At 34.3% G+C, this 24,068-nt stretch overlaps 2 protein-coding genes and 1 long non-coding RNA gene across 4 annotated transcripts; 2 read left to right on the top strand and 1 right to left on the bottom strand.

The window, feature by feature from the left end:
- Positions 1–3,804: 3,804 nt before the first annotated feature.
- LOC140832524 (protein IQ-DOMAIN 6-like) lies at positions 3,805–6,372 on the bottom strand. 2 transcript variants are annotated; one of them, XM_073196612.1, is made up of 5 exons: positions 6,017–6,372; positions 5,662–5,916; positions 4,990–5,199; positions 4,745–4,858; positions 3,805–4,644 (listed from the first exon to the last, which is right to left on the bottom strand). In XM_073196612.1, the coding sequence occupies exons 1-5, from the start codon at positions 6,080–6,082 to the stop codon at positions 3,988–3,990; spliced, it is 1,302 nt and encodes a 433-aa protein (XP_073052713.1). In that variant the 5' UTR covers positions 6,083–6,372; the 3' UTR covers positions 3,805–3,987. The 2 variants fall into 2 exon arrangements, with proteins under 2 accessions (XP_073052713.1, XP_073052705.1); XM_073196604.1 differs by having other exon boundaries at positions 3,807–4,647.
- Positions 6,373–6,947: 575 nt separating this feature from the next.
- LOC140812797 (uncharacterized) lies at positions 6,948–8,149 on the top strand. The gene is made up of 2 exons (XR_012113754.1): positions 6,948–7,149; positions 7,703–8,149. It is a non-coding gene; the product is annotated as an uncharacterized lncRNA (long non-coding RNA).
- An 11,613-nt stretch (positions 8,150–19,762) lies between these two features.
- On the top strand, positions 19,763–23,249 carry LOC140832516 (protein phosphatase 2C 50-like). The gene is made up of 5 exons (XM_073196593.1): positions 19,763–19,951; positions 20,017–21,432; positions 21,723–22,082; positions 22,211–22,316; positions 22,666–23,249. The coding sequence occupies exons 2-5, from the start codon at positions 20,575–20,577 to the stop codon at positions 22,998–23,000; spliced, it is 1,659 nt and encodes a 552-aa protein (XP_073052694.1). The 5' UTR covers positions 19,763–19,951; positions 20,017–20,574; the 3' UTR covers positions 23,001–23,249.
- Positions 23,250–24,068: the final 819 nt, after the last annotated feature.

Genomic DNA, 24,068 nt, shown 5'->3' with positions numbered 1-24,068 from the left:
TCGTGATTTTAGCTCTCAGTGTGGTTAAATTTCAGTTAGTTTTAATATGCAACTTTGTATTTTTGTGGTTTTCATCATTTTTCCGACATGACACTAACGTGTGTGCAGTGTCATATTAGGACTTTCGTTGAAAAATGACCAAAATTATCAGAAATTAAAATATTCAAGATTAAAACTCACTTTTGACACCTTATCCTCAAATGATAGTAAAATGTCAACAACAAGATAATGACACCAAATCACTATTTATTTTTCAACCAACAGATTGAGTGAGGCTCATTAAACATCAACAATAAATCATCATTTGACTATTTGATTATGATTTCTCTATAAATACCTACGACTCTTCATTCCTTTGTTAGATAGAAGAAAAACATAGAAGGTAATTCATCGGAGGACAAAATATGTTATTTTACCAAAATTTGTAGCAGCAACGGTATACTACAATATTTTAAATTTTACAACCACTACAAGAAAAGTGGGTTTCCGCGGAGGAAGAAAAACGCTCGATCGTTTTCTTAGCAAGAGAAATCACTGTATCTCAACAATTCCTCAATAATTACACCTTTTGAAATCCATGAGAAACAAACAAGTGAAACTTGTTATAATATTGATTATCGAATTGAGCATTTGTCGTTTTTTCAAAATTATTATTCATCGTAACCGTAAAATTCTAATTTTCTAAATCACATAACAATCCGAACATCACGTTGTTGCGATCACTCTCTCGCAGCAATTATTGCACCAACAAATGGCTTAGTCATGACTCGTCTAATAAACGTATGAATAATAGTACTACAAATTAAATCCTTTCCCAAAAAAAAAAAGTACTACAAATTAAATTTCTGCTCCTCGAATCAAAACTTTGAGCAGATCGTGTTCAAAGTTTGACTTTTCTAAGTATTGAAAAACAAGAAATAAAATAGCATAAATAAATTTAAATTTTGCTCCTTTTTTTTTTTGGTTTTTATTGTATGACTGCCTCATTTTTATTTCGAGAGATGTTTTATAGTTTGATTCATTTTAATTTATATTAAAATCATTCTTCTGTGATATGTAAAATTCATCAATTGCTTTATTTTAAAAATAGCAGTCGTACTTATAGGACACTATCTTATTCTCATTTAATGATGCATGATTCTACAAAATGGAACAAATCTAAAGCTATGACATTAGTTTATTATTGGAAATATAATTTTAAAATGTGTATATATATTATTTGTATTCATTCCATCCCATATATTTAGATTTATATGTATTTTCACACGAATTTTAAAAGCTATTGGAAAAATAAATTTTACAAAAGAATCTCATTTTACCATTGTTGAATGAATTGTTTTAATAAGATAAAAAAATTGTTGGAAGAAGTTAATATATTTAATGAAGAGTGTAGACTGGTAAAATAACGGCATATGTACACATGCACGCCGCGAAAAATAGTATTAACAGCGCGTACATGTACGCCACATATAATCTTAAACTTTCAACAGCTTGCAGTTGGGCAGCATGCAATGTGCGCCGCAGGAAAGAGAATTTGCGCGCTGCGAAAAGTTATTTTTGTTGTAGTGGTAAATCATAAAAGTGTATACCTGCATGCAGATTTTTACGGTAAAAGTCAACTTTTCCCCAAAATCTATTATTTCCATTCAAATTAAACCAAAGAAAATGAATAAATAAATAAAAGACGAATTCGATCAATAAAAAAATAGGTATATGTCACACAAATTTCCATTTTTATGAATAAATGCATATCTTCCATGTGGTGGTGATATGAAACTTGCCATTGTTAACGAATCAGAAAGAAAAGCAAACAGTTTTATAATTTCGTCATCGCCAAACCATAGCATTAAATGCAACAGATACGGATGAAAGATGTGCATGCACAATGATCCAACGCAAATTCACACACATTAATCTCCTTGTATAAAATATATTCCAAAAAAAAAAATTGCTCAAAAATAATAATTCATAAATTAAAAACCATTGCATGTGAAACTTTCAAAGAATTAAGTGTTAATTAATTAAAAGTTAAGGAAACGACATGCTAATAATAATATAATCGTTGATCAATATATTTGATTTACTCAAATTCTCGATGTTCTTGTTTATCACTAGGCAAAACACTAATTTTTGCTCTCGTGGATACCGAAAAGTTCAAATTAGCACATATGTTGTGAATTTCAGTAGTAGTAACTTCGAATCCGTCCTTTACAAAAGCTAAATGATCCTAGCTAATATCATCTCCTTCGACAAAATATCCTTGTAAATCCCTCTACTAAACTTGTGATGGATTCCTCGATGTAATTTTTGGGTCCTTCCTTAACGATAATGGATACGCCGAAAATTGACTACGTGGGACGAAAAAAAAAATTCCCCCTTGATGATAAAAGATAGTTTCCAACTGAATGAAGAGATCATACAAAATTAAGCAATACTTGTTTTGGTTCATTCCATGCTTCCAAGTTGCTTCAAATGCAATTCAAAGCATATATGCATGCTTGTGATCAAAGGGAAAAAAAATAATTAAAAAATAATTGATAATAAATCATGTAATTGATGCATGCACATGCATGAGTTAATGGCTGCAGGGTCCATTGCTCCATTCGATGTCCCATAGTAGGACATACATTCAGGTTTCGCTTTGTTTTTTCCTACTTTGAGGTTAGCTTATAAATAATTTTCATATATATATATATATATATATATATATATATATATATATATATATATAGACACACACACACACACACACACACATCTATATCTATGCATATTGTATACTAAGTTACGATATTATACCAAAATAAAATTGCTATTATATCCCTCATCAGTAAAATTTCACAAACATACATCTATTTTATAATATAAATCAAATTAATAACAAAAAAATAAACGATATATAAGCATTCAATGCGTGCACGTATAATTTGGGAGAGTTTAATAAATGATTTTGAATAACATTTTCTTTTCTGGTTTTTCACCTTTGACTTTTAGGTAAAAATTTGTGTGAGTAAAAATTTGTATAAGACGGTCTCACGGTCGTATTTTGTGAGACAGATCTTTTATTTGGGTCATCCATGAAAAATATTACTTTTTTATGTTAAGATTATTATTTTTTATTGTGAATATTGGTAGGACTGGCTCGTCTCAGAGACAAAGATTCGTGAGATCGTCTCACAAGATACCTGATAATCATTGTATTGACAGAAAATGCATTATAGCGCATGTAGGACAACATTTGTAAGCTATAATTAAAATTTGAAAAAGGGTTGAAATTTTCGTATATTATCTGTTACTGTTTTTATAAAAATTAATTTAGTCTCTTGATAGGACAGTGGGAATGACAAATATAACTCTTATTTTAAAATTTAACTAAATTTGATTGGCTAACACTTTAGGTAAAAATTTATGTGAGACGATCTCAGACATGTATTTTCTTAACAGATATCTTATATGGGTCATCCCTGAAAAAACTATTACTTTTTATGCTAAAAGTGTTCTATTTTATTGTGAATATCGATAGAATTGACCTGTCAGCAGTACAACTTTCTTTATGTCAGTTTACAAAAAAAAAAAAAAAGAATTTAATTTTTTTTCCGAGTAAATTTTTATCCAATTTTAGAAATTATCACAATCCCTCGTGTTGCCCTTGTATGAAGGATTTAATTTAATTTGAATGATGAATTTGAAATGACTTTGATGAAAATATACAATTTTCCTTTTTGATGCTTCATTTTGTATTAAAAAAAAATATAGAACAGCGATAGCTAGAATTAAAGATAAATTGAATTATAAACGATACCAAATACCAGAAATGTGAACTGAAATATAAAATTTGCGTCTTTGATTTGCTATAAAATAAAGCCATGAAGAGTACAATATGACTAGAAAATTCATGATGTGCATATACTGAGAAATCAACCAGACAACAAGGTGTTGATCGCATTCAAAACCAAAGAATCTACACATATACGTATTTAGAATCCATCAAGATTCATTGCTTTTGATCATGTAGTAATCTCGTCCGGTGTGCATCGAGTTGTAGTGACCCTTGACTGAATAAAGATCCGTATCAGCACTCTTCCTAGCAACCCCTCGAGAAAGTGGACTTGGTTTCCCATGATACGATAAATTCTCGATCGAATGCCTCTCAATGGAATTATGATTAGATGAATCAGTGAACGGTTTCTTCTTAGCTTTGATTGACAGTGTCGAACTCATGTAGTGAGGCTTGGTGCAACTATTAGTGTTCGGATTTTCGCCCGAACCTGCAGTCTTGGAAGTCCCGGAGGAAGAATTCGAGGTTGTGCATTCATCAGAATATGCAAGTCCAGGACATGGTTCAGATGATGAGCGCAAAATTTGACAACTCATTGGAACTTTTGAGAATGTATTCTGTTTCTTGGTCAATGAATCTTGACGGAATGGAGTTGAAAATGGACCGTTTGCTCTAGTTCCGTCTTTTTTTGAAGTAGGCGTCGTCAATCGAGATATTTCGACATGGGACTCTTCCATAGTCCTTGCCTCCCATGGCTTGGCAGGCATCCATTTTTCAAGCCAGCCGAGTTCCAGCCCCTTGTTTTCAACTTTAATCTGTGTAGTCGCACTCTTCATCCTCGTGTTCAAAATTGGGTCTTTTCTTAACTGCTGAAAAACATTTAAAACATACATATATCATCGAGTCAAAATGCATCCAAAATATCAACAAAAAAGAAATAAAATTATGACATATCCTACAATTTACCTGCTGAGAAAGGGCATATGCATTTGCCCTCTCCCTCTTGGCAGCTCCTTCTTGTTTCATTTGAACCTTAAACCTCATCTCTTCAACCGTCCCACGACTATCACACCATCCACTCTGAAATCACATTGAAAAAGAAACATGAATTTTCAACTTTACAATCGACACAGACACAGAGAACTACGCAGGCTAGTCTTGACATAAATTGGTCATAACAAGTCATAATATGTAATTGTAACTCATAATACCTCTGCCAGCTTCACGGGATCGACTTCGATTTGATTCTCTAGCTGACCTTCAGCAAATGATTGATTAGCCAGTGTTCGAGCTCGATTTTGAACTCGAACAAGTGCCTGCATGCACCTCAGCGTTACAGCAGCTTGTTTTCTCACCAATCGTCCCCGAACAATAGCTTGTAGTCTCACCAGAGATTTCAAGGCCCTTAAAGCACGTTTTGCCTTCAAAATATTTTCATTTATGGAGCATCTTTAACGAAAGAACTTTCAAAATAGATAACAAATGCAGGTTTAAAATACATAATTCTGTGAATTTCTCAACAGAATCCAAGCAATAATAGCTTGCAATTTCAAGAACGCTAATATATCATATTTTAAATTCATTCTCTATTTATTTACAGGTTAATCATACAAATCAGAATGAATTTCATGACATTATAATTCATTGAATTTGAAAATCTACCTTAATAGCACGAAAATTTATATAAAATGCAAATTTAAATTTGCATTTCAAGATTTTGTTTTCTAAAATAATAAAAATATATTTGAATAAATTTGAAATTCAAATTAAGTGCGTCTATCCCAAATGCAACCAAACTTTAACCCATCGTCATGTAAAAACAATGACAACTGCACTTAAAAAAGCTACTAAAGTTTGGAAAAGAAGATTATGCATGAGAATACCAAAAAAGAGCGAAACTTTGTTTGAATTCGAGCTGCTGCCCATTCTCGCCGGACAGCTACGAAGTCCTGAGGTGAAGTTCTGGCCAAAGCAGCCACCGCCGCTGCCATTTCACCGCCAAATGAGAAAGATGAAGCTTCTGAACCCTCAGTCTCGGGTGCATCTCCGCCGCCTTTTCTGCTCTTCGCCGCTACAAAAATCCAACCAGACGCACTCCTCCATAGTTTCCACTTTCTCCCTTTACCATCCACTTTCTCCTGCATCGGAAACAATTTCAAAATGCATATACGGATACACAATCAACAGAATAAATCTAAAGAAAAGAAAAATCAAGACAAGGATGGTTTTTAAGCTCACGGGTTCATTTCCAGATGTCTTTTTTAGGGTAATCAGCGATTTGATCCACTTTCCTGAAGCACCCATCTATTAAACAAATCTAATCCAATCCAACAAAAAGAAAGACAGATTCCAAATGTGGTTTTCCAAGATTTGTGCTTGTAAACTCTGGTATATGAAGACAAAACAGATGGAGGATATACGAAAATCAGAGAGGATTTCAGCTCAAGAACATGAAAAGACCCAGATGGCATAATTATCATGGGAACTTGAAGGGATTTAAATCGCATTAATTTAATTGTCTGGAGCGTAGTGAAACGTCTTTGAAATTTGAAATTTTGAAAAAACAAAGCATGAAATGGAAAGCTTCCACGGACAGTATCCAATGACTTTCCAACATTGACTATACGACGTCGTTTTTAAAACCCCCGCTCCTCCGGGTCTCCAATTCAAAGCTCATGCTGACAAATCTTACATTTAAAAATAGAAAAAATTACATATAATTTACACTTTTCCATTTTTGCTCTAGTTAAATATAAATTTGTATTTTTGAATCATGTAAATTACCAACCATCTCATCTCAACTAACTAAAAATCAAACCATTTATGAAAACAAATTAATTCACAATACTTCAGATTTTCTTCGATCAATATTCACAAACCATCGATCATCGCCTTCGCACACCATTCACTGATCATCGCAGATTCAGAAACACAAAATCATCGCATAAAAATTCTCCAAGTTTCAGATGGTGAATTGAAAATTGATTATTGTCATTCTTTTTTTAAGTAAAAAAAGTATTTATTAATTTATAATAAAAAATTATTGTATAAATACATGGCATATTATTTTTATTATTATTTTTTTTTTGCCAGGCTGCTGAAGCCCATAATATAAAAGGGCTGAGACGCGGAGTTGTTCGTTTTGAAGCCCAATAGTTATGGGCTTTTAATAAACCTAGTCGGTTATGATAGCAAGTTCTCTACAGTGCACTTTTCTCTTTACGGTCCAGTGCCTACTGAAATCGTTACATCGATAGCCTTTTAATAAGATCAAAAGTGACAGATACAGCGAAGTTGATCATCTACCTGAAAATTCCGGACATTTCCCATGGCGGAAAATAAAAAATTGGACACTTCAATTCATTCTTCAGGTACGAAGAATTTATCCCGCTTTTGTTCCAAGACTATTAGGTGGTGCGTGATTAGCAATTTTTTGTGTTTTAAGAATTGGTTTCTCGATCGGGATCGCGATCGGTGCTTGGACTTTACTTTCCTTCTAGCTTGTGCCTGTTGCTTGTTGTGAAATTTAGGGCTATTTTCTGTAGAAGCTGAAATATTTAAGCTTTTTTTTTAAAATTTCATGTTTAAATCGTGGCCGATAAATTGTCAAAATTTGCCTTTAATTTGATTTGAAAGGACAGCTGAAAATATGTGAAATTTATGACAGTGATGTTTTTGTTTTTATCAAAATTCGTTGAAGCCTAGTCTTGATGGTAATTATGTGAATTCAAAAAGCTTTGGTTCCTCATTGTAAACTCTGTATTCATGGGACAAACAACGTGAGGTGGCTGGTATAGAGGGATTGCGAAAGTTTATTCTAGGAGATAGCATGATTATCATGTGATCATACCTTGTTTTTTAGACTTAGAATACAAATCGAAAAGGGTTTCGTTTTAAGTTGATGTTTGTGTTGTTATATTGTAGCAGATGGAGAAGTAGGAACACAAAAGCAAAAGATACACTATGATAAATCGCCTCGCCACCAAAATGAAACACACGGGACAAGCGATGACATTGATGAGAAGACTCCGGTTGATGAAGTCAAAGGACCGAGTGTTCTTGAACGAGCCAAGGAAGAGATTGAAGCTGTGGTGGGAGCAGTTCTTCCAAAGAAATAGTCTCAGTGTTTGTTTACCTGGCCTCGGGTTTTGGCCATCATATCAACATAATGTTATGGGAAGTTGGTTTCCTTGAAATGTTTTACTTGATGCTTTGAATTGTATTGCCTTCAGGATTCAAATACTAACTGTTTTCGTCTACCTAATAATGTTTGTGGCGTGCAAGGACTGATCCTTCAACGTTTGTTCTTTGTGTTCTTGTTTGTTGTTAACAGATCCAATGTTCCTCTTCTTACATAAATTTTCTCTAATACTTGTATGATTTTCATGTTAACATACTGACTTAAAATGAATTTCGTGATCATTTACCTCCATGAACACGATTCTGGACCGCCCTACTAATTAGGGAAGGGTAGAGGAATCGATCCACTCCATGGTGTGGTGATCAAACTTTTTGAGGGCATTTGGGTGTGTTTTGATTTGTATTAGGATTTTTTTTTGCCATACATGTTCACTAGGTGTGTTGTTCGATCAAGTTGCTTGCGAATGGCTTTCGATTGACTTTATTAACTCTCCATATTCAACTGGTGAACGAAGTCAAGTTCCTGCACGCATTGGTGAAACACGAACTCAGTTTCCACTGAAGTTTGAGCAATATACGATCTTCTTTTCTAATGTTATTTAAATCTTGTTAGAATTACTTCTTTTACCTCTAATGCATATAGTCCTGGATTCGACTATGCTGCACCTGAGAAGATCTTCGCTCCGGGTGTATGCATAACCATTGGAAAACAGGTGATCCACGTTTGGGACTGAATCGGGTGTAGCCTCTCCTTCTCTCAAATTAGTGACTTCAGAGTGTACGTGTGGGTTTAGCTTCATTGATATAAAGATTTGAGACTTGTGCCTTTGCAATAATTATTTAGAGCGAGATTGGATATATACACACTTTTTTAAATGACCACTGAAATATGAACACTTGAATAAACTTGGAGCTTCTTATTGAACTCGAGCAACATGAATATTCGAGTTCTAGTTCAAGTTTAGCAATTGAAAATTTATAATTTCAGGCTGTGACATTAAAATTGAGGAAAAACTAAATTTCGTTCCACATTTAAATCTCAAATGGATGGAACAAATTGTCATTACTCTGTCCCTCCGCTTCACACGCTTCTTTTCTGCAAACTATATAATTTAAATTTGTGAACATGAATCTTGACCAAAACAGTCATATTTTGCGATGAAATTCTGATTGGCATTAATGAATTACTTTCTGCTGAAAAGCTGCGATACTTTGAAACTGGAAAACATGATATGATAAAATAAAATAAAATAAAATAAAATAATAATTTAGGAACATATAGAGTATATATATATATATATATATATATATTTGTTTGGATTAATGACCTTTAAACCATCGATTATTTAATTTTATTTATGATGTGTAATTAATTATCTCGATAAATTAAAAGAATAGTTGAAGAGTGAGATTGATTCATCAGTGTACTGAAGAAGGCAAAATGTTACAGTGAATGATCAAATCCCAAACAGTGACTCGCAGCTCACTCCATCACTGAGAGTTTCAGTCTCTTTTCACCAAATGCGAGCCTGCTGTATTACATTATTACATGATGGCCTCTTTTACTAATCATGTTAATATTTCATGTTTTGATCCAAAGGGTTCCTTTTTTTGGCTAACTAAATGTATTAATTTTCGAAGCATGCACAGATATCAAAAAACAAAAACAAAAAGAAAAAGTGATGCACAGATATAATATTTTACTGCGCCAATCCCAACTCCCTGATGAAACCTATCGGTGTATCACTCAGCTATAGTTAGTAGTGAAAAGATAGAGGGAGTGGAATGGGATCAGCTTTTCTTCAAATATCGCTTCACAGTTGATCATAATTGATGAAATCTATTCATAAAAGGTTACTCACATTCAATACTCATTTAAAATGTTAATTTCAAGAATCACAAACGGCTGAATCTGTATGTATTTCAATACTAGCAATTGGAGTACCAGGTATGATATATAACGAAGTTGTCGCAGAGGTACGTGTCCGGGCTTGTTTTAGGCTTGAAACTAAGTATGATTCTGAGCTCAAGATTCTCGTTGGACGAAACATTTAATATCAATGGAGCGTAACACGGTTTCGGAACTGATAGTCGTAATATCGAGGAAGGGGATTTTGGTTCGAGTAACGATATCATATGGTTCGATTGTGGTTCAGTTCTAGCTAGCTTCGTTTCGGCTATGGTTCAAAGAGGAGCTTGTGCTTTAGTTTGTTTTTCTCAAATTTTAGTGTTCAGGAAACTAATCAAATTTAATGCACTAATTTAACTATATATGCACGCCTAGTCTTTTATTTGCTATAATGTTGACATCACGATAAATATCGTTAATTTTGTCAACATTTTGGAGAAAAAAAAACTAATAATTCAGAAAAATAATGACAATAAAATATCGAGTTAGGGCATTAAGACATGATATTAATTAATTAATTGATCGTAACACATTTTCGTTAGTTACGAATCGGCTATACAAAAATTAGTTCTCCAAACTAAGCGATTTTCTCAGGTATCACTTCTTAAACTACAATATAAGATATCCTCATTAACCACATTTATCCAAGTTTTCAATGACAAACCCCCTCATTCTACTTCTTCCATTGATCTGTCAATCTAATATATATAGAATTAAGGTTGTGTTTGGTCTCTTCTTTACATGACAAAACCATGTTAGACATCTTTCTCTATTTTTATCTTCTATGGGGCCTACATATAAATAACTCATAACTCCTTCATTCCTAATTCTATCATTCTGCATTTTGTCACATATCTATCTTAACATACACATCTCTGCTACTGAAATTTTATGCATATATAGTCTTGTAGTGGCCAGCACTCCGAGCCATATAACATAGATGATCGAACAATAGTTTTATAACATTTTTCTTTCAATCTCGCAATAATCTTTCTATCGCGAATAAGACTTCTGATATCATCATCCATTTCATCTACCAAGCTTTTATCATATGGTCTATACCCTCTCTAATTTCCTCAGTCTTTTGGATAAGAGATCCTAAATAGAGAAAAGTTTCACACCCTAGGACTTCTCGACCTTCAATCTCAATTGTGCTACCCATTCGTCAAGATTCAGGACAAAAAGCTAAATATTCTGTTTTTGAGAGATTAATTCTAAAACTTATACTTTCAAGAGTTTCACGCCATCTATCTAATATTTTATTTACACCTTCTTTAGTTTCATTTATCAGGACAATAACATTTGCAAACAACATAAACCAAGATATCTCATCTTGAATATGTCCTTCAGCTCATCCATAACCAAGAAAAGAAGTAAGGAGTTAGAGTCGATCCTTAATGAAGTCATACTCTCATAGTAAATTCACATAACATCTCTCCAATAGATCTAACACTAGTTATGACACCTTTATACATATCTTTAATGATTTCGATGTAGCATTGAGGCACAAGCTTCCTTCTACGTACCCAAGAGATTAATTCTCTAGGCACTTTGTCATAAACTTTTCTAAATCGATAAATACCATATGCATGATTTTCCATTTTTTCTATCTATATCTCTCTATTAATTTTCTAATCAAGAAAATAGCTTCCGTCGTAGACCTACCCGACATAAAACCAAATTGGTTCACTGATATAGTAGTGATATTCTCAAGTTTTCGCTCTATCACTCGTTCCCATATTTTCATCATATGGCTCATAAGCATGTTCCTTCTATAATTGGAGCAGTCCTATAGATCTCCCTTATTATTATAAGTCAGTACTACAATACTATGTCTCCAAGATTCTGGCATTTCTAAGTATCTAGAATCATAATAAAGAGCCTATTCAACTGTTGAATCTCAAATTCCCTTATACACTTCCATACCTTAATTGGTATCTCATCCGGTCCGAACGCTTTCTCCACTTTCATCCTCTTTTGTATCTTTGTTACTTCCTTAGCACTAGCTCTAAGATCTAACAATAGATACCTTGCTTCATGTATTTCATGTTCACCCACGCTTAACTCCTTCGTAGTCGTCTCATTGACTAAGTTATTAAAGTAATCCCGCCACCTGTCTAGGATAACTTGATCTTTCATTAAAACTCTACAATCTTCATGTTTGAAATATGTGACATGTCTCCTTGCCTTTAGCCTCTCCAAGTACTTCCCTCGCCCCACTTTTTATTTGATTAGCCATGATTTCAAATAAATCAGAGTTATTGGTCTTATCCTTATGCCTTACGTTCTCACATCCTTTGAGAACTAACTGAATATCTAAAATCTTGTTCCTAAGAGTTTGACATACATCTCCCTTCATAGTTTATCTTTTGATTATTAACCTAATATGACCTTTGTTACTCTCTTCTACTATTAAGGCAAAGATCTAAGATTAATAGCTTATGTTGGATAGTCAAACATTCTCTTGGTATGACCTTATAATTTTTACAACTATCTACTCACTGCAACTGGAAGTCGTTACAACGCTCTAGCTCATTTGACACTACACCCGTGCGTAGGTGAAATACGTTGCTCAAAACGTGTGATGACCTAACATTTCATGTTAAGCTATTTGAACGAATATCCATGTGATGTCAGACACAATAGTTGGTTGGCTGTCACAAACATAAAACAAATAATGATATATATTTTTACTATGCTAGACTATCACCTACATAATTATTTGTTCAAAATCAAAGTTTAGGAAATCTAAAAAGCTAAGTAGTACATAATTTAATTAAATGGATGGCGTAGAAGAAACTACTTAATTCCCTGATCCAATAGACATGAAAAACAGTTATATTTCTTGTTTAGCTAACTTATTGCTACCCTTCTTCAGCTTCCAAGAACTGAATAAATGTGTATGACATTGATACTGTGCGTGAGGGAATTCATTTCTGCAGCCTTTTTTACTTTGGATTTTCTTCCACTTTTGGAATGTAGCTATCAGCAAGTTAAAAGGGCTCTGCAGTCTATGCTCCAAATTTTTCTTCTTCTAAATCCTGACTTGTTCGCAGAGCCCACTGACCACCCATACATATTTTCTTGTGTTTTTTTAATATTCTGTTTGATTGGTATTGGGAAAATTAATTATCAAGAGTTCTTTCATATTTTTATTCAAGATTTATATTAGATTTCAGAATCACCTGTTTGTGAAGCAAGCCCCCTCAATTAGATGCCACTCGAAAATGTGCCTTTGAAGACTATATATATGTAAATTTTTAAAGTACTTATATCTTAATATATTACAGATATCCTTTGAAGAATATCTCAAATTTTCATTAATGGGAGGATGATACTGGCATTTGCAACAACAAAAAAAAAAATAAATAGCTCAAAGTTCAAAAAAAAAAAATTATTCCCCTCTCTCAAAGCTAGATTTAGCTTCAGTACATTGACCTTACTAGCTCTGATCGTATAATATCTTATGCTCTCATTCCGGAAAATATATCAATTTTTTGGTTTATTCACAAATCTTGTGTATATGTGTGTGTATTATATATACGAGGGATTTTCAAGAAAAAAGTACGGAACTTGTTTGTGAGATTTCTTGGTTTTTGGGACATGGGGAAACTTTATTTTTTAGGCAAAGACTTTGAGGCCCTCTTCTGATATTCATTCGGCAATCATACAATGCCTTTTTCAAAGAGTTCCGATCCAAACTTCTCCTTTATATATAAAACACTCTCTCTGTCACACAAACTAAGACAGAATTTGCGCTTACTTTTGTCTTTCTAATAACCTTAATAATAACCTTATCATTGAGCTTCAAGACAATGAGAGCAGGAATCTTGTGTTGTTTTCTTGTCTTCTTTCTGCAAGTACTCTGTTTGGTTGGTGTAAGAACCACGCCTTTTGCTTCAAATCATCATGGCTCTGCTCTTAACATCAACAATATTAAATGTGAGTTCTTAAACTTCTTTTTACTGAAAAAAAACGACTCTTACTCTTTTAGCTTTACCTTATGAAATACCATTTCTTGTTTGCCATGATATTTTATATTTCAAGAAAAAAAGGAAAAATAGTTGCACACTTCTTTTTCTTGATTTAATTTAACCGACTTATGATTCTTGAGTATATTTATCTATCAGTTGCAGGTCAAAATCCCCAGTCATTGCAGACATTTCTCACATCAAATCAGGTCTTTCTTTACTGATCTCTTTCACCGATAATGGATCCTAGTATCATATTACGTATGCCTTGATGATTAATCAAACTTTTAAATCATTGTCATCTTTGTAATACTGTTTAAAATACACTGCAACTCTTGATTCTTCCTCCAACATATATACTTACAAAGCAGGCCATGTTGAAGAAAAGATTAATGGAAATGGGAGCATCAAAATACAAGGAAATCAACGTGATCGGATCAAGCCCACCAAACTGCGACCACAAATGCTACGGATGCATGCCCTGTGAAGCCATTCAAGTTCCCACCACAAGCAGCCGTGTGGGTTTGCAGTACACTAATTATGAGCCAGAAGGCTGGAAATGCAAGTGTGGCCCGACATTCTATAGCCCATAACCAAGCCTAACAATTAGCTAGATAACTTCTTGTCTCCGCAGATTAATTAATTTCTACGTACTTATTCATCTCACTGTGATCATCTTGTCTTGTAATATATGTCGTCACGATCAAAGACTAAACGGAGATACTTTCGAGGGATCGGCCACTTGGTCGAGAATATTAATTTTGAGAGCTAGGTAGGTGGGCAATGCTCATTTAATTCTCGCAAGGCTCCACAGTAAAATGTGAACGACTCGACTAAATTTTCTGGGCTAATCCGATAGATCTTGTTAGGGTGTGTGACATAATAAATATGTTTTCTTGTTTTCGATGGATTTTTGGATATTTATGCATGTGTTTGTCCTAGATTTGGCTATGGGAGATGAGATGTTAAACCGAGAATAATCATCTAATAGATGGGAAAAATAATTAAAATTGTATCATAATCTAATGATTAAAATTATAATTTTTTATTAGAATGCTTTTATACAAACAAAAAAATGTTTGGTATGTGACACTTTCAATTATTTTCCACAGAATGTTGTTGAATTGAGACTCCTCCAACTATTAATTATGTGTAGGACCAAAAATATACATAAACCAATCAAATTTTGGAGTTTTATAAGAATATCGAATGCTAAATTACAATTTATATAAATATTTCAAGGGGACAATCCATTTACTTATTTAAAAAATGGGTTTATATACGCTGTATTAATTAAGTAGATATCATAGTAAGTTATATACGACACACATATAATTAAACTATAAAATTTATAAAAGTATTTAAAAACGACTTCATATTATATATGAAGACGTTAGTACCAATTCAATATTTGAAGCACTACATTCATCCCTATTTAGATAATTTAAGAAGTTGATTATATTATTTTAAAATTATAAGCAGAAATTATATTATTTTAAAATTATAAGCAGAAATTATAAATAAATAAAATAATAAAAAATGCTTCAAAAGTGTGTGTGCTCGTTTCCAATTAAGCCATTATCATGTATGATTTGTTGTTTATGATACATGGATAAACCTCAAGATGGTGAAGGATTTTTGGGGTGAATGAAAGTTGAGACAAATGTTGAATAATTTTTCCTAAAGAAAAATTTGTCTCGTTTCGATGGTTCGGTTATGTGGCAATCTCCTCTCGCAAGATATAACAAATCCATTTGTAAATACTGTACAATAATTTGCATGAACAATAGCTCGAAATTGAGTGTATATACTGTCTTTTGCATAGAAAGAAATAAGAAAAAGCAAACTGAATGCAGGAAAAAATATGCCAATATCCGAAATCTGATGATCAATCTGTTATAAGGATATTAGATCATGTCTATAATGTTTTCAACATGTCGGGATATCTCTCCTTGTCATATGAGATGTCACTTGGACAAAAGACAGTGAAGAAATCATCAAAATACATTATTTGAATAATTGCAGTCTGAAAGCTCGAGATATAAACACACATGTTAGTGAAAACAGCCCGCCTTTGGGGCATCCAATATTGGTCGCCATAGTGCGCCCTTCTCTGCCCAGTGTACCTCCGCCAGCCATTTCTAGTGCCAGGCTCCCTGGATTTTCCAGGTAGCGCTATAAATTCCTGCAAAATTCAATTTCAAAAGTGCAAATGCAATGCTACAAAAACTTGTTACCCCAACTTGAAGAAGAGCTTACTTTCTTGAAAATTTTGATTTACTATACTTAAGTATGTTCCTGACTCGGATACGAGTTTGCCTCTAGAACATTTTGAGCTTGTGAATCAACGAGACTAAATCTTGCTTCCAGGTCTCTGTGTCTTTCCAATTCCGGCAGTATCACCGAATTCAGTTCAGGCCAGTCCCTCAGTTCACAGCATTTCAAGCCAGTTCTGCAAACTTCAGTGCCTCCTCAACAGGCCAATCTTTCACGCTTGGATCAAGTATGTCAACAAATCGCCTCGTCTAGTCTCGTCTCGATTGCTCTCTCAACATGCCGCGTCAAGTCTAATGCTGGGTACCCAACATGTTAGAATTTTTCTCAAAAATAGAGACCGATACAATTAGTCGGTCTCTAAATTAGAGACCACATTTACCTTATCGGTCTCTACAATAGAGACCGATAATATATATGTGGTTTCTAATTTAGATACCGACTAATTAAAGACAGTCTCTAATATAAAGACCGATTCATTATGCAGTCGCTAGTTGAGAGACCGATACAACACAATCGGTCTCTAACTTAGATACTGAATTTAAGAAATCGGTCTCTAAATTAGATATAGTTTTTCCACCACAGGTTTTGTTATTTACACCAATCCAAACACAACACAATATGCATAATCAATCAATATAACCATCCAAAAAACACAACACAGTATTAACATCAATGCACCTATTCCAAGCCACAACTTATCAACACCAAAATCAACACAAATATTTATACCAGCTATTCAAGTGTCAAATATCCAAAACAAATGTCAATTCATTCTACAAAATGTTCAACCACTTCCAAACATTTACAGAAGTAGATCGAATGTTACCTCCGACCATTTAATAATTTGTAAGTTCTCTGCTTTTTCTCTGATTGAAATCTTCTAAACACTCCAAAACTCTCTGTAGAAGGTGTATTTTTTTTATGAGGTGTGTGCTTAGGGACCTCAATCACATGTATTTATAGGCTTCTTATACGATTGCAGGAGCCTTATATATTGTCAAAAGAAGATGCTCATGCGCGTCTCAATTTTCTAAAGTTGATATGATGCATGTACTGTTTTTCAAAATTATATGCTATGACCGTCGTCATTTCTTATACTTAATTCTTCATCATAATATGAATTGATATGTGCCACTTTTTTGGTATACATCCCAGTTTTCAGGATTAATGTAACAGAATGTGCCTGCTGAAGCTTTAGAGTGATATTGTGTGACACTGTCAAATGAAGCTGCTGGAACCATGTGGAAAGGCACACTTCGCTGATCTTGCTAACGTAGTTCTTGTCTAAGAAAATGTTTGCGGGTTTGAGGTTGCAATGCACCAGCGGCTCTGGTCTTGTTTTGTGAAGAAAGTTGAGTGTAATGTGGTTGTACGGACAATTAGAGGCTCTTAGCAGTCTTTTAGACGAAGGAAACATGAATGAACTGATCTTACACCGAAAAGATAGGGATTCCAAAACTGTTCAGGTATGAGACTATGCAGTTGGAGAATGCTTAAAAGATTTGATAGGTACTACTCATATCATAAATGTGCATCTTCTTTTCGGTAGCTCATCATATAAGAACTCCAAGTTAGGCGTTCTTGACTTGAGGCAATTTTGGGATGGGTGACCCCCTAGGAAGTTTCCTAAGGTGCGTTTGAGTGAGGACATAATCATGCTGAAAATAATCGTCTTGATAAAGCGGAGATAGTCATCGAATCTGTGGGGTTACAGGTTGTATCAGAGACGACCTCTCATATTACGGTGTGGTTCGGGGATGAATCAAGCGGAAGCTGGTGGGCATGTGAGGCCCTGGGTCAAAGTGGGCGGGAGGTGATCACCAGTGCCATGAGGTTGCACGGACAATAAGCGGCTCCTGTCAGGCTTCTAGGCAAAGTGAATATGAATGAATCGTTCTTACACCGAAAGGACAGAGATTCCAAAACTGTTTAGGTATGAGACTGTGCAGTTGAGGAGTGTTTAAAAAATTTGATAGGTATTACTCATATCATGAAGGTGTATATTCTTTTCGATAGCTCATCACATAAGAACTCTAAAATTAAGCGTGCTTGACTTGAGGCAACTTTGGGATGGGTGACCTCCTAGGAAGTTTCCTAGGGTGTGTGTTAGTGAGGACATAAGCACGCTGGAAAGACTCGTCTTGATACAGTGAGGATAGCCGTCGAATTTGAGGCGTTACAAACGCAATTACGAATTATGATGTTTGACCAACACACTACACACGTTTCATTTTCTTGATCGATCGTAGTTAATGTCTCGATTCTTGAAGTTGCAAAGTTGCGGTGAAGGTAAATTCCTTGATTTCTAAAACACTTTTCTTTCAATTGAGTTTGATGAGTTTTGGTGGGTGAATTTGGGGCCGATTGTGTCATGTGTAGAATTGAAGCTTTTAAAATTTTGTTTTGTTTTTTTATCAATTTTGCTCGAAGACGATCAAAAGCTAAATTTGGGAGGTTTAATAAACACAAAAACTATTGTCGTTTTGCATTAAATTTCATGTCGTTTTTGTGCTTATCTGCCTTGTGTCCATCTTATTTTTACAGTTATTAATTTAATTGTTATTCATCATGTGATGTTAATGAAATCTAAAAAAGGAGGAGAAAATTGACGAAAATGTCAACAAATGAATATACAAGCAAAGCTCACGAGAATTATCTGAAAGATGGAGAATGAACAGTCAAAGTCGAGTGAAAGGCCAATGAAGAGTTCACATGCACGTGAGTTGGCATTGTATCGAAGATTTATGATGTGCACAATTTTTCCCAACCCAGCATGGGTCACCAGGAAACAACAGTAGAGAGGCTGGCGTGCCTCCGAACATGGATTTTACATCAAAGACGTCAATCAACATACGGTTAAATCGACAATAATTGATTTTATTGTTTGGATGCAAACTGAGATTTCATAAATCTTAATGTTTTGTATTCAATTAAATTCAAATATAAATATTTAGACTATTAAATAAAAATATATTTATTAATTCTATAAATAAGTTGATAAATAATTTAGGAAATTTCAGAATAATTAAACAAGATTTTGAATAGATGATTGAGTTAAAACACTGTCACATGATTGAGTTCGCTATTGTGTGAGGAGTTAGTCGTTTGGCTTGAATTTGGTTTATTCCTCATTTTATTCTCATCATTCAATTTGATTTGTTAAAATCTATTACTACTTTAATTCAATCCGAATTTAGTTTAATAATTTCATTCACCCATTTAATTGAATTAGTCTATCTTAAGTTAAGTAATTTAAATTTTGATAATTAAATATTGGCCTATTTGAGAACGATTCAGGCTCTAAATCCGATTTATTACAATTTGACCTTGTGCGATTAGTCTCGACCGATTTTGACGTCAGGCTTTCACGTAAAAAAGAAGTAGTGTCAAATAAACTATATTCGATATATTTATTCGTTTCACTCATAAAAAAAAAGAAAAAAATAAAATTAAAATAAAATACAAATTACTGAATAAAAATTAAAATTTGACAAGTTATAAAATCAAACTCAAATCAAACAAAATAAAATTGCAATTTTATGTTCATTTGGAAATGAACTCAAATTATTTATTTTTAATAAATTATAAATAAATTGAATTATTTACGTGTGTCATTGCTGACATAATATATTCAAATATGACACGTGGTTCTTGAAGGAGTCGCATGAAGTTTGCTTTGATTTTTCATTTTTTTTTTTCTGCGCAAAGGTATTTATTCGACTCCAATGATCGCATCGACATGTGTCACATGAAGGAGTAAACGACAGCATCCCAATCTCTCCGGCCAGGAGACGAAGGGTCAAATAATCTGCAAAGGCGATAATTTTAAAGCCCTTTTCAATTCTCGCCCTTTTTCGTGTTTCGAATGAATTCTTGGTAGGAGAGCCCCTACTTTTTTTTTTACCCTCTTATCCACTTTAAATATCTGTTCTTTGATGCAGTTATGGCAGTCCCTACCAAATTGGTTGAAGAATAAATCTTGATTGTTCATGAGAAAGTTTGACTGATTAAAGCGTTGTTTGCTGTATAAGAATGAAAAATCCAGCTCAAATTATCAAGAGGCTGAGAAGGGTTGCCTCAATGCCATGAAACCTATTTTTTACATTTGGCAAAAAAGTTGGCATCTTTAAGAGTGTTCATGCGAATCTTGAAGGTTTTGGTGGTGCTTTTTTTCTGGGTTATTCTCGATGGGTTTCATTTCTCGGAGTTTTGGATAAGGGTTGGTTGTATTTTGTCCTTTTTCTACTTCCAGAGTGTTTAAGTGATTTTGTATTTTTGCTTAATTCCTTCCTATCTGGAAAAGAGTTGGAACCGTAGGCGTCATTTCTGTTCCGTCTTAAATTGAAATGTTAAAATAGTAGTCCAACGGTCTATTGAAAATCTGATTCCCGAAGATCCCTCATGCATTTTTGCTTGTTTTCATCTTTGTGGGGCACGTAGTTTCTCGAATATCATGGTCAGAGTTGGCTTAGGCACTGAGACACATCAAAACTCTTGATATGTTCGCCTCACTTGTGGTTACTGGAGAAATGATGGAAGACATGTCTCCTTCAGTTGCAGCGGCACTTAGTTTAGGTAATCCTGTGTGTGAAAATTCAGGAATCTCGAGCAAAATAGAGATCAAACGAATCAAACTATTGAGCGGGACCCCGGGTTTGATGTCAGATCCAGCTCTGATACAGGATGAAACTGTTAATTCTAGGTGGGATACGGGAGACGATTGTGTTAAACCTGAAACTAACGAGGTTAACTTGTCAATACCGGTGGGAAATGTAGCAAGACCTGTGGCGCCAATTATGATACACATGACTGAAAATGGTAGTTTAATTCGTGAAGTTCGGGAAAGTGAGGAACATGAAATTCTCTCAGTAGTTGGGAAAGATCCCAGCATTATGAGTGGTTTCGAGTTACCTTCGGAGACACTCTCACCGATTGCTCTCGAAATTGAGAGCATCGAGAATGGTCAAATTGTTGCAAAGATCATTTCTTTTGAGGAAAGAAACATACAGCAGAAACCATTTGATGATAGAATCGTTGCTAAACCAAATGACGAAAATCCTTTAGATGAACTTACAGTAAAGGCATCTATTGTCACTCTTCGGTTAGCCAATGAGAAGGTCCCCGGAAAAGGTGGTGTTAAGAGTGTATTTCAATTAGAATGTGTTCCACTTTGGGGTTCGGTGTCGATACGTGGACATTCGACAGAGATGGAAGATGCAGTTATGTCTGTACCTCATTTTATGAAAATTCCTATCATGATGTTTATCGGAGGACAGGTAGTAGATGGGATAAGTCAGACTTTGAGCCATCTAACTTCACATTTTTATGGGGTGTATGATGGTCACGGTGGATCTCAGGTGTGTACGGTCTCGAAGTATTGATAATTTATAAAATAGTTATATCGAACATTGATCTTTTTGAAGTCCTTTCTTGTTTGTTTGGAAAAACTCTGGTTCTATTGAGGATGTCAAACCTTGGGGATATATCTTTGATATAGAAAATCTTGCTTTAGTTCTTGAGCCGGTGGGTGAACACCCTTTGTCATGTTTACTTATCTGAGTGTATTAAAATTTCGAAATATTCAATTCTGCAACCTTATTTATATTCTTTACCGGTTCGTTCATTATAAGTTGCATTCCTCTTGTAGGTCGCAAATTATTGCCGTGACAAGATTCATATGGCTCTAGAAGAGGAAATAAGCAATATAAAAGATAATTTGGTTGATGGAAGTGATAGAGACCCTCGGCAGGTCTATTGGGAGAATGTCTTCACCAATTGCTTTGCAAATGTTGACGGTGAAGTTGGGGGGACGAGGAGTAGGGGGGTTCACAATAAACATGTGGATTCATCTAATCTTAATTTTGAACCTGTTGCCCCAGAAACTGTTGGGTCGACCGCCGTGGTTGCTGTGGTTTGTTCATCCCATATTATAGTTGCCAACTGCGGAGATTCAAGAGCTGTCCTTTGTCGCGGCAAAGAAGCAATCCCGTTATCAACTGATCATAAAGTAAGCAACGATCATCTTCTGTAAAACTTTTGATATAAAATTTTTGAACTTCAATGTTTATAGAGAAAGCTCGACTTAGTTAACTATGTTTTATTGGTTCATTTATGTGTCTTCAATTTACATGCCAGCCAAACCGAGAGGACGAATATGCTAGGATTGAGGCGTCAGGCGGCAAGGTGTTTGAGTGGAATGGACACCGTGTTTTTGGTGTTCTTGCAATGTCAAGGTCCATTGGTAGGTTTTCTACATCCCAACTACTGACTCAAAAATGTAGGTGACGATTTGATTTGTTTTGGGGGTGGAATTAACATTCTTTTTTATACTTGAAAGTTGCTGTGAAATTTAATTTGTCTCTCATTTCGAAAGAGGTGGACAGCCCTAATCGCCTAATGTTCCGACCGCGAAGTTAATATATGTTCTTGATATAGAAGAGCGCATTAAACGTGCTCTGTTAATGTCGAGTTTTATGTTTATATCGAGTTTTATGCATCTTCTATCATAACTTCTACCTTCAACTTCGGACATTTTCTATCCAGAAAATAAAACCGGCAACTCAAGTTCATCTGCTTCCCCGAATTTACAGGTGACAGATACTTGAAGCCATCGATTATACCAGAGCCAGAAGTCATGTTTGTTCCGCGAACTAGAGAAGACGAGTGTCTTATCATGGCCAGCGACGGGTTATGGGATGTCATGACGAATGAGGAAGCATGCGAAGTGGCTAGGAAACGGCTTTTAATGTGGCACAAAAAGAATGGTGCTCAACCGATAGCGAACCAAGGCCTGGGAGTCGATCCTGCTGCACAATCCGCAGCTGAGTATCTCTCAAATCTTGCTCTTCAGAGAGGAAGTGAGGATAATATATCTGTTATCGTAGTGGATTTGAAATCTCAAAGAAAATTCAAGAGCAAATCTTGATGACCTGTGGACATGTTCCACATGAGTAGGATCTCATCGATAGCGAAAAACAGACCATCCAAAAAAATTTCTTTTGGCCGTGGAGTGTTTATTAGTAAATTAGAGTGTATTTCGTAGAGAGTACTTGTCTAAATACTGTACCCAAGAAATGCTAATGTACATTGTTTTTTTAGTATTGGGAAAAAAAATAGGAATTTTATGAAAATGGGCATAGAATAGAATGATGTGGTAGAAATACTAAATTATCAACCATTTTCGACTTTTAAAAATCTCTCCCTCAATTTGTTTAATGATTTTCGTTCGATTTTTCCTTCTGAAAATTGTTTTTTGGAAATTATAGGCATTTTAATCTGGTATGTTCAAACAAATTTATATTCATTGCATATGCACATGCTTACTTTGTATATGGTGATGTTTATATTTATGTTAAAAAAAATAAATAAATTGTAATTTTTCTTAAAAATAAATATTTTTTAATTTTTTTCGAAATAAATATATAGATTTCAGAATTAAGTAAATTCAATCACAACAAATTTATCGACAGAAATCGAATAAATTATTTTTATAATTGAAAATTTGATTTGGTTTGGATTTTTTAAATCTAAATTGTGAACCAAATTAATTTTATCGATTCGATTAATTTTATCTTGAAGTCATATCGAGTGGATATAATCTCAGGATGGGATTGGGTAAGGACATGTCCCGTAACTTTTCTACCCAATTTTTGTCTCGATGAGAAGCAAGAATCTATTTTTCTCTCTATCTCATATTTGATTATATTGAGACACAAAAGTTTGAGATACTGTCGGATAGGGAGAGTATATCACAAAATTTCAAGATTTCATCTGGTATATAGGGAGAGTATATCACTAAATTTCCAGATGATATAGGGAGAGTATATCACTAAATTTCAAGATTTCATCTGGTAGAGAACGATATCGTGATATATATATGAGTGAGAACGTGGGTCCTTTACTCCTTACCTGTGGGGGCAGTGCCCTCACAGGATCTCAGCCATTGATTTTACATGGTGATTAAATCTGGGCCTTTGATCACTTCATGGGTGTA

The sequence above is a fragment of the Primulina eburnea genome, chromosome 1 (genome assembly GCF_022965805.1).
Source record: "Primulina eburnea isolate SZY01 chromosome 1, ASM2296580v1, whole genome shotgun sequence".
Lineage (NCBI taxonomy): Eukaryota > Viridiplantae > Streptophyta > Magnoliopsida > Lamiales > Gesneriaceae > Primulina > Primulina eburnea.
This window is presented reverse-complemented; position numbering and strand designations above follow the sequence as displayed.